Source organism: Pteropus vampyrus, unplaced genomic scaffold, assembly GCF_000151845.1.
Source record: "Pteropus vampyrus isolate Shadow unplaced genomic scaffold, Pvam_2.0 Scaffold124, whole genome shotgun sequence".
NCBI classification, from domain to species: domain Eukaryota; kingdom Metazoa; phylum Chordata; class Mammalia; order Chiroptera; family Pteropodidae; genus Pteropus; species Pteropus vampyrus.
Window position 1 is genome coordinate 974522 of NW_011888905.1, and position 10756 is coordinate 985277.

Below are 10756 nucleotides of genomic sequence, written 5' to 3' on the forward strand. Positions count from 1 at the left end.
GGGTAGGCTGGCGGCTTTGTGACGCGGAGGTCGGGAGATGAGTAGGAGGAAGGAGGAGGTGACAGATGAAGGACGGGACCTGTGAGGACAAATATGTGAGGGGGGACCTTCCTCAGGAAGTAAGGTGCATAGGAAGGAAGCGGGAGGAAGGCGGGGAGCAAAGGCGGGCGGGGTGGGAAGGGGTTAGGAAAAGGGGGAAGAGGACGTTCTGGGGGAGGGAAGGAGAACCTTCCAGAGGCCGGGGGCAGACCTGGGGTCCCCCAACCCGGGGCTCTTTCCACACAGCTCCTGGAGACCCACGCCCCTCACCCCAAGGCCTCGGCATCAGGGCGGAAGAGTAACCGGACTCCCGCTGTATCCCCTGGGGCCACGGCCCCAAGGCCGCCCTGTTGGCTGTAAACACAGCTGCTGCACATCCTCTCGTCTCCCGTGTACAGTGTCAACACACCCCGCTGACCCCCACCGCACACACGCTCCCAGGCTCCCAGCTGCCACTGTGCAGAGTTCCCAAGCCGTCGGGCCCCCAGCCCGAGCCCACCCCGTGCCTCCTGCCCAGGGCAGAGAGCTGAAGGGGGAGCAGTTACGGGCAGGGGCCTGGGTGAAGTGCCCAGTGGGGCCCCACCTTCCACACATCCCCAGACCCACCGGGCCTGGGCCTAGCTGCTCAGAAGAAGCTGGCAAGGCGACTGCTCCATCCTGAGTTCCAGCACCCCTGACTAGGCACTGTGGGGGTGGGGAGCCACTGAGGGGCCCCAGTCCTTGTCCTTGAGAAGCCCTGGAGTGGGCAGCCACTGCTGTCTGAACTGGAGGGATTCGGGTTCAGACTAAGAACCATATCCCAGGAGGAGGGCGTGGGGCCAGGACCAAGGAGGCGTGGGTACCGTCTCACATGGCACTCTGCCCACAGTGTGTCCCTGTCCCCGTGGGCTGGCCTGCACAGCTGGGGGCGAGTGTTGCCACGTCGAATGCCTGGGGGGCTGCAGCCGGCCGGATGACCCCCGTGCCTGCGTCGCCTGCCGCCACTTCCACTTCCGGGGCGCCTGCCACCAGGCCTGCCCTCCCGGCACCTACCAGCACGAGTCCTGGCGCTGTGTCACAGCCGAGCGCTGTGCCAGCCTGCACTCTGTGCCCGGCCGCGCCTCCGCCTTCGGCATCCACCAGGGCAGCTGCCTCGCCCAGTGCCCTCCAGGCTTCACCCGGAATGGCAGCAGGTGAGTGCGGGGCGGATGGGGTCACCCTTGGGGCAGTGAGGAGGCCCACGCGGGGCTCAAGCCACACCCTCTGCTTGCCCCTGCCAGCATATTCTGCCACACGTGTGAGGGGCTGTGTCCCAAAGAGTGCAAGGTGGGCACCAAGACCATCGACTCCGTGCAGGCGGCCCAAGATCTGGTGGGCTGCACCCACGTGGAGGGGAGCCTCATCCTCAACCTTCGCCAGGGCTGTTAGTACACTCCTGGGGCCACGCCTCTCCTCGCGGCCACGCCCTCCCCGGCCACGCCCTCCTCCCAGAACGCCCCTCCTCCTGGCCACGCCCCTTACATGACCAGCTCAAGTAGCACTTTCCTCAGCCTGGGCCCAGCTTGAGGACCGCCCCCTTCCCTGGATCCCTCTCAGCCTCCCCCACTCCCCCCTCTCCCACCCTCACACCCCCTCCCCGCGGACCCACCCCTTTCCCTGCCTCTGCTCCAGCCCTGTCTTCCTCATCCCCAGACAACCTGGAGCAGGAGCTGCAACACAGCCTGGGGCTGGTAGAGACCATCACCGGCTTCCTCAAAATCAAGCACTCCTTTGCCCTCGTGTCCCTGGGCTTTTTCAAGAACTTAAAACTCATCCGGGGAGATGCCATGGTGGATGGGTAAGGTGTCGGGAACAGGGCTCTGACCAGCTGCCTCTGTCGCATCTTCTCCCCAACATTCCCAAACAGTGCCTGGAACCCAGTGTGTACTGTACAAACCGTCGTTAGGTATCACTCTTTACGCGTGGGCCGTGATTATCATGTCAGCGGCAACGCGAGACTTGCCTGGGTTTGACGCCCGCTCCCAGCACCTGCAAACCCAGGCCTACCCTCAATGTAGCCGGGATTTTTCAAAATAAAGCGAACGTTTTAAAGTACCATCCAGCCAGGCGCTCGCTCCTGTGTCCTGGTACATTGCCATGTACCCCGGGGGGTGCCCAGCGCCAGCAGGACAGGCATAGCCCCACACTGGGCACTCTCCTCAGCCCAATGAGAGATGAGGGAAGGAGAGAGGCAGAGAAACTGTCGACCCCATTTCACTGATGGGGCAATGAGCGGAGAGTGTGAGTGACTCGTGGCCAGTGGCACGCGCAGGCGAGTGTGTCCGAGTACCCGGCGTGCACCGGCGTGAGTGGGCTGCTGAGCGCCCCCCCACCCCTGCGACCCCAGCACAGCCTTTGCAGGAGGGACCCATGCCCCTCCTTCCCTCCCTTGCCCCCGTGTCCTGTGCTAAGCAAGGTCCGTCCCTCCGTCCCCCAGGAACTACACTCTGTATGTGCTGGACAACCAGAACCTACAGCAGCTGGGGTCCTGGGTGGCCGCGGGGCTCACCATCCCCGTGGGCAAGATCTACTTCGCCTTCAACCCTCGCCTCTGCCTGGAGCACATTTACCATTTGGAGGAAGTGACCGGCACGCGGGGGCGGCAAAACAAAGCGGAGATCAACCCCCGCACCAACGGAGACCGCGCCGCCTGTGAGACCCCGCCCCCGCCCCAGGGGCGTGCACGCGACACCAAGAAACGCCCAGACGCGCATCTGGGTGGGAGGGGGCGCTCGAAGGGGACAGCATGATGATTTCTCCTCCGAGGCAGCGCTGGAGATGGGATGCGGCGAGGTCAGGGTGGGGGACTGGAAGCAGGGGCTCGAGCGGGTGGAGAGCAGGTGTTCGCCCCTCGCCCCACCCAGGCCAGACGCGCACCCTGCGCTTCGTGTCCAACGTGACCGAGGCCGACCGCATCTTGCTGCGCTGGGAGCGCTACGAGCCGCTGGAGGCTCGAGACCTGCTCAGCTTCATCGTGTACTACAAGGAGTCGTGAGTACCCCGGGCCCGGCCAGACCCGAGCGGTGCTCGGCGGGGGGCGGGGCCAGACCAGGCCCATCCAGAACGGGGCGGGGCCAGGCCGGGGCGGGGCCATCACGACCCGAGGCAGGTGACGGCAGAGCCCCGCGGGGCTGTGGAGAGCCAGGAAGCCGGGGCCCGCCAAGTCACACGCCCTTGTGGGGCCCGCGTCCGGCTCTCTCCCCTCGCCTTCATTCCCCTGTGACTCGTTTTTGCCTCACCCAGTGAAACGGAGAGGGGAGTCGGGACTCTGAGAGCTGGGAGGGGAGCCCCGCTGGGAAGGCTCGGATAATTAAGCTTCCGTTCCGTATGCTAATGTTCTGCGCTGACCACATGCTCCTGCCCCGGCAGCGGTCTGGGCAGTGCCCACTAATTTAGCCAGTTTTATGTGCAGTTTGGCCAGCATTTCATTAAAGCTGGAGGATGGGCGGAAGCGGGGGACAGCAAAGGACAGGCTGCTCTTTTCTTTGAGAGTGTACTGACCAAAACAGGAGCGACAGTGCTTAGCCCACAGGAAGGACTTCTCCAAAAGCATGGCTAGGAATCGAACATAGAAATCCTCAGGGGAGGGAGGTGGAGTGGGCAGGGCGGAGCGAGGAGGACTCGGCCTCCCCGTGGATGCGGGATGATGGGAGCCACCTGGCCTGGAAGCATTTCCTGTGAAGCTGAGAGGTCTTGGCTGCTTACTGGCACGGGGCCTGGCCTGGGGGGAGGGAGGGCAGGCCTCTTCCAGGCTGCAGGGGTAGGTGAAGGTCTCTAGCATGGGGAGCCAGAGAGCTTGTTAAATACAGATTCCTGGGCCCCACCCCACATACTGATTCGTCAGCCCCAGGGGGGGCCCGTGCATCTGCATGTCTAACAAGCTCCCAGGTAAGGCTGGGTCTCCCCGTCTAGACCGTACTCTGAGCAGCGCTCACAGGACTGCAGGGTAAACAGCACGCGCCTGGCGTGTGCAGCTCACAGCCTGCCCAGCTGTACACAGCTGCCTCAAAGGGCCGAGAATCAGGCAGCTCCCCTGCCACCGCCGCCTGGCAGTGTGGCTGTGGTCGCGCCCCCTCTGAGACGTGTACTGTGGGCCCTGGCTCAGTTCCAGCTCGGAGCAGAAGCGCTCAGGGGGCGCATCAGGCCCAAAAGGGGGACCCACACTCCTTCCGGATGCCTTCACACGTGCAGGAAGGAGTGTGACGGTGACCGTCTGGACGACTCAGAGAGGAGGGGGCTGCTAGAGACGGGGCGGGGCTGAACCGCTCCTCAGCGCCGGGATGGGGTGTTCAGCCCGTTCCAGAACGCCACGGAGCACATAGGCCCAGACGCCTGTGGGACCCAGAGCTGGAACCTGCTGGATGTGGAGCTGCCCCTGAGTCGCAACCAGGAGCCTGGGGTGACCCTAGCCCCGCTCAAGCCCTGGACACAGTACGCGGTGTTCGTGCGGGCCATCACGCTGACTACTGCTGAGGACAGCCCCCACCAAGGAGCCCAGAGCCCCATCGTCTACCTCCGGACCCTGCCTGCAGGTGGGCCTCTGGCGCGAGTGGACGCCAGATGTTTGGGTCCTGGAAAGGATGGAGGCGCCTGCCTGGGTCCTAGGGAGGCTGTGGGGGGCTGTGCAGAGGGCACACCCGCCAATTTAAGGGCCTTTGGGGGACGAGGGAAGGACAAAACCCTGAGTTCTAGGAAGAGGAGGTTGAGAGTCACCTATTCCTTGGGACGAATGGGGGCTGGGCCCCACAGAGGGGCCCATGACCACACAGTATTTGGAAAGGGGCCCCGCAGCCCCTCAGGTGCACCCCACTCACACCCCCAGCGCCCACGGTGCCGCAGGATGTCGTCTCCACGTCCCCGTCCTCCTCCCACCTGCTGGTGCGCTGGAAGCCGCCGACGCAACGCAACGGGAACCTCACCTACTACCTGGTGCTGTGGCAGCGTCTGGCAGAGGACAGCGACCTCTACATCAATGACTACTGCCACCGCGGTGCGCGCAGGAATGAGGCGCGGGCCGAGGGGGCGGGCGCCGGGGCGCGGGCGCTGCGAGTCTAACTGCTCCCCTCCCCGCCGCCGCCGCCGCGCCAGGCCTGCGGCTGCCCACCAGCAGCAACGACCCCCGCTTCGACCGCGAAGACGGCGAGCTCGAGGCGCAGGTGGAGCCCGGCTGCTGCCCTTGCCAGCACCCGCCTCCGGGGCAGGTCCTGCCACCGCTGGAGGCGCAAGAGGCCTCGTTCCAGAAGAAGTTTGAAAACTTCCTGCACAACGCCATCACCATCCCCAAGTGCGGTCGGCCGGGGCCGGGGCCGGGGGGCGGGCCTGGCGGGCGGGGCCTGCGAGGGCGCGGGCTGCGGGCGGGTCTGGAGGCGGAGCGCTGCCGCAGATGGGGGCGGTTCCCGTGGGCGTGACAGGGCCCTCCCTGGTCTCCCCAGATCCCCTTGGAAGGTGACGTCCATCAATAAGAGCGCGCAAAGGTGAGCGGGGGCGGGGCCACGGCTGAGGGGTGTGGCTGGGGCAGGGCCCTGACTCCCGCCCTCCCCAGGGACTCCGGGAGGCACCGGCGCGCCGCAGACGCCCTCCGACCTGAGGGAAACAGCTCCGATTTCGAGATCCAGGAGGACAAAGTGCCCCGAGAGCGAGCGGTGTTGAGCGGCCTGCGCCATTTCACCGAGTACCGGATCGACATCCACGCGTGCAACCACGCGGCGCACGCCGTGGGCTGCAGCGCCGCCACCTTCGTGTTTGCGCGCACCATGCCCCACAGTAAGCGAGCCCCCACCCCACGCCACCGCCGCCGCGAAGGACCCCGTCCGACCAGTGCGCCGCTCGCGAGGCTGACCTCCGCTGACTGCCAGGGCCTCGCTTTGTTCGCCCCTCCCCGTGCCTGAAGTCCCAGAATTTCTTCAACCCCCGCCCCACCCCAGCTTAGCCTCCTTGGGTTTGAACAGGAAGGTGAGAGGAAATCGTCACTTGCTGCTTACCTGCGGGCATGCGTTCTGAGAAACGCATCGTGGTGCGAACACCACAGCGCACTCACGCGGCGCGGATGGCGCAGCCCACGGCTCACCTAGGCGGTCAGGTCCAGCCCCCTGCTCCCCGGCTGCGTCAAACAAGCAAATGATGCCATCGAGACACGGGCGAGCACGGGGTGCAGAGGCTGCTGATGGAACGCAGCGTGCTGTTTCCAGCAAATATTTTTTATAAGTAGAAAGAGCGCTCTGCAGCGCCGACAGAAAGGAGAGTAAATACGGGAGCGGGCGACACAGTTCATTATCATTACCGAGCACCGGGGCCGCACCACCTGCCCGCGCTCTACGCCACGCCTGGCGGTGCCGGCTTTTTACACCAGCATCGCCGCACCACGTGGGCTGTGCGTTGTGCTATGACGTTAGGGTCTCACTAGGTGATGGGAATTTTCCAGCTCCATTATAATCTTATGGGACCACCGGTGTATGTGGTCCATCGTTGACAGATTGCCATTTTGCGGCATGTGGCTGTGCCTGTGGCTGAGCTGCCTGATGCCCTCTCCCACAGGAGAGGCTGATGGTATCCCAGGGAAGGTGGCCTGGGAGGCGGCCAGCAAAAGCAGTGTCCTCCTGCGCTGGCTTGAGCCATCGGACCCCAATGGCCTCATCCTCAAGTATGAAATCAAGTATCGCCGCCTGGGGGAGGTAGGTACCCTGGGAGACCCCCTGGCCCAGCCCCAGTCGGCGCCTGCATCCTCCTCCCGGCCAGCTGTTCTGTGTCGCCCTCAGGAGGCCACAGTGCTGTGTGTGTCCCGCCTGCGATATGCCAAGTTTGGGGGTGTCCACCTGGCCCTGCTGCCCCCTGGGAACTACTCGGCCAGGGTGCGGGCAACCTCGCTGGCGGGCAACGGCTCCTGGACAGAGGGCGTGGCTTTCTACATCCCCGGCCCCGGTACGCACAGCCTCTGGCCCCGAAAGGTGCCTCCCAACAGCCCCGCCCAGACCCCCAGCCACAGCACCCAGTGTGGAAGGAGAAGTGTCCTCTGCCCTCTGCCCTCTGACGTCTCCGTCTTTGCCCCTACGTCCGTCGCCCCTGCCTGCTGACCGCCAGAGGAGGAAGACTCCGGGGGCCTGCACGTCCTTCTCGCCGCCACCCCCGCGGGGCTCCTGCTGCTCATCATTCTTGCGGCCCTCGGTTTCTTCTACAACAAGAAGAGGTGAGGGTGGGTCCCACCGGTTCCCGCCCCCTCCCCTCCCTGAGCCTCAGCGCGAGGTCGGTGCCATCAGAGGTGGCAGGTGAGATGGCAGAAGGGACTTCCTTAGGAGAGTGACTTGCCCCTGGGGACGGCATGGGGGAAGACATGCCTTCGGGTAGGGTGACCAGCTCATCCCAGTTTGCCTGGGGCTGTCCTGATTTTAGCAGCAAAAGTCCCATGTCCCAGGAAGCCACTGAGTCTGTGCACACTGGGACGGTCAGTCACCGCACTCACTCAGCCTGAGGACTGAGGAGGCTGGCCCCATCAGAGCGGGGGTGGGGGGGAGAGTAGGGCAGGAGACCTCGGGGTGTGTCCCGGGCTGCTTGATGTCAGACCCTCCCCTACCCCCACCCCGGGCTGAACACGATGGAAGTGTTCAGGGGGCAGGACTTTGATGAGCTGGGTTCTGAGGTCGAGCTGAGGAGGCAGGAGCCCGTCTCCTGTCCTCCCGGTACCCAGCCTATCAGGTCCGGGTCCCAGGACTAAGACCAAGGCCCGCCTGGAGAGTGCTTAGGGCTCCCCAGGGGTCACCCTGCTTGGAGCCAGGTGTGGTCAGTCACTTCCCTTCTTGCAATGCCCCTCTTCCTTGTCTTCTGACGGTGCCCCTTCCTTCCCGGGGACCCTTCCAGCCTCACCCCTCACCTCCCGTTGCAGAAACAGCACCCTGTACACCTCTGTGAACCCGGAGTACTTCAGCGCCTCTGAAAGTAGGTCTGGAAGGGGGTGGGCGGGCGGCGCGAAGCGGGGGCCCGAGGAGGAGGAGCCCCTTGGAGCAGGGGGCGGGGCGGGGCCGAGCGTGCCGCTCCTGACCCCGCCCCCTTCAGTGTACGTCCCGGACGAGTGGGAGGTGCCCCGGGGGCAGATCTCCATAATCCGAGAACTGGGCCAGGGTTCCTTCGGCATGGTGTACGAGGGGCTGGCGCAGGGCCTGGAGGCCGGAGGGGCGTCCACGCCCGTGGCCCTGAAGACAGTGAATGAGCTGGCCAGCCCACGAGAACGCATCGAGTTCCTCAAGGAAGCCTCTGTCATGAAGGCATTCAAGTGTCACCATGTGGTAAGGGAGGGTCATAATTAGAGTGAAGGTCCTGTGGTGACAGGAATAGGGTCAGGGATGAGGTCAGGGCACCATCAAGGTCATTGTTGGAACGTTGTTAGGATCCTGACTGGGGTAAAGGTCATGGTTGGGGTTAGAGTCAAACCAGGGTCATGGTAGGGTCATGGCTGGGGCTGAGATCAGTCATGGGGGTCATTGCTGAGTGTCCAGATCATGATTGGGATCAAGGTCAGCCTGGGGCTGATCGTAAAGATTGGGGACGATAGACGAGATTAAGGTCAGGGGCGAGGGTCATTGTTAGGTCAGGATCAGAGTTATGCTCATGGCTGGAGTTAGGGTAAGGGTTGGTGTCTGGGTCAGGTCGTGGTCACGGCAGGTCAAGGTTTGGCCAGGTGGACCCGCAGCCAGGCTCTTTGTCCGACCCAGGTACGTCTCCTGGGCGTGGTGTCTCAGGGCCAACCAACTCTGGTCATCATGGAGTTAATGACCCGTGGGGACCTCAAGAGCCATCTTCGATCTCTGAGGCCTGAGGCGGAGGTGGGGACCGGGAGACCCGGGCCCAGCTGTGGGGGGACGTCCTTGGGCTTGGGCAGGAGTCCTGCCTCCGGTCCCGTCTTCACCAGCCCCCTCCCTGGGCTCTAGAACAACCCAGGGCTCCCGCGGCCGGCCCTGGGAGACATGATCCAGATGGCTGGCGAGATCGCGGACGGCATGGCCTACCTGGCCGCCAACAAGTTCGTGCACCGGGACCTGGCGGCCCGAAACTGCATGGTGTCCCAGGACTTCACCGTCAAGATCGGGGGTACGGGGGTGTTGGACGGGCGGGGGCAGCAACTGCCCCTCAGCTGGGCGTTGGGAGACCCAGGCCTGGCCCAGGGCCCTGTCCCTGACAGCCTCACCCTGGACCTCAGAGTTCGGTCGAAGTGCAGAGGGTTTGAAGGGGAGGGTCTCTGAGGGGCTTCGGCCCTTGCGGTCCAGGGGGCGGGGCCGAGGCATCCAGGGGCGGGGCGGGGGAGGCGTGGCTGAGGCGGGAGCTGCCGGGAGGCTGTGCGGCCCCACGGCTTGTCCCCCACGCTTGCTTTCCAGACTTCGGGATGACTCGAGATGTGTACGAGACAGACTACTACCGCAAGGGCGGGCAGGGGCTGCTGCCCGTGCGCTGGATGGCCCCCGAGTCCCTCAAAGACGGCATCTTCACCACCCACTCGGATGTCTGGTGGGGCCCAGCTGGAACCGAGGGCTCAGGGGATGAGGGTGCAGGGTCTGGGGAGAGGCCTGGGCGCCCCCCCATGCGGGCACCGGGCTCAGGCCCCCCACCGCCCCCCAGGTCCTTCGGCATCGTGCTCTGGGAGATAGCGACACTGGCCGAGCAGCCCTATCAGGGCCTGTCCAACGAGCAGGTGCTCAAGTTCGTCATGGACGGCGGGGTCCTCGAGGGGCTGGAGAGCTGTCCCCTTCAGCTGTGAGTCACCCCAGTCTGTCCTGTCCCTCCCTCACCCCTGCTCGGCCTACACCTGCCCCGGCACCTGGCCCGCCTCCTGATGCGTCCACTTCTGCCAGCCCCAGCGCCACGCCGGCTCTCAGTCCCCACTGCCATGCCCACGGGCTCCCCTGTGGCCCCGCTCACACTGGCCGACCCTCTCGATGCAGGAGGCGGGGTGTGGACCCCTCTGACCCGGCCCCCGCCCCACCAGGCAGGAGCTGATGAGCCGCTGCTGGCAGCAGAGCCCGCGCCTGCGGCCAGCCTTCACGCACGTCCTGGACAGCATCCGGGGGGGGCTGCGGCCCTCCTTCCGCCACCTGTCCTTCTACTACAGTCCAGAGTGCCGGGGGGCCCGCGCCGACGCGGAGCCCGACTTCCCGCCCACCGCACGAGGGGCTCCCGCAGACTGCAGCCCCCAAAATGGGGGGCCAGGGTGCTGAGGGGCACCCCCTTCCTCGGCCGATCGGCCTCCCGCAGGCAGAGAGGAAGGGACCTGACCTTTGCGGCTGTGAGACGTGCAGACGCCCTCACCTCCACCCCTCGCTCAGAGGGTGGGCGGCCGGGGTGGGACAGAGCAGGTCCCCACTGCAGATTAGACCCCGACAGGACATCCTGGGCCTCTGGGCGAGGGGCCCTGCTCGGACCAGGAGGAGACGGCCTGCGTACCCCAGAGGCAGGTCTGGGGAACTCAGCCCATAGGTCTCCTGTGGACATCCGGGGCCATCGACACACTTGAAGCCAGATAAGCAACCGGAATCAGCCTGGCACCCTCTCTGTCCACGTCTGGGATGCCGGGAACAGGGTGTCCCTGTGACTGTCCTTTCTGTGGCTGCCTTCCGCCTCCTCCCCTCTGCCTCGGACACCAGGTGGAGCAGGAGCCGGGGTGGGGAGCACGTCCCCGCCTGCCCTGCAGGCTGCCCTCCCCTCCTCCTCCCCTGAG

General features: G+C 65.3%; 1 protein-coding gene across 1 annotated transcript in view; it reads left to right on the top strand.

The window, feature by feature from the left end:
* Nucleotides 1-10690, top strand: part of INSRR (insulin receptor related receptor) — a 17189-nt gene extending 6499 nt beyond the window's left edge. The window contains exons 6-22 of the mRNA XM_011366365.2: nucleotides 2495-2709; nucleotides 2922-3048; nucleotides 4351-4589; nucleotides 4880-5047; nucleotides 5146-5341; nucleotides 5490-5531; nucleotides 5600-5820; nucleotides 6592-6728; nucleotides 6813-6975; nucleotides 7135-7240; nucleotides 7934-7986; nucleotides 8104-8333; nucleotides 8760-8870; nucleotides 8976-9135; nucleotides 9420-9549; nucleotides 9661-9795; nucleotides 10028-10690. Of these exons, the coding sequence (XP_011364667.1) occupies nucleotides 2495-2709; nucleotides 2922-3048; nucleotides 4351-4589; nucleotides 4880-5047; nucleotides 5146-5341; nucleotides 5490-5531; nucleotides 5600-5820; nucleotides 6592-6728; nucleotides 6813-6975; nucleotides 7135-7240; nucleotides 7934-7986; nucleotides 8104-8333; nucleotides 8760-8870; nucleotides 8976-9135; nucleotides 9420-9549; nucleotides 9661-9795; nucleotides 10028-10256 (2662 nt within the window). The 3' untranslated portion in view covers nucleotides 10257-10690. The remainder of the gene's footprint in view (nucleotides 1-2494; nucleotides 2710-2921; nucleotides 3049-4350; nucleotides 4590-4879; nucleotides 5048-5145; nucleotides 5342-5489; nucleotides 5532-5599; nucleotides 5821-6591; nucleotides 6729-6812; nucleotides 6976-7134; nucleotides 7241-7933; nucleotides 7987-8103; nucleotides 8334-8759; nucleotides 8871-8975; nucleotides 9136-9419; nucleotides 9550-9660; nucleotides 9796-10027) is intronic.
* Nucleotides 10691-10756: the final 66 nt, after the last annotated feature.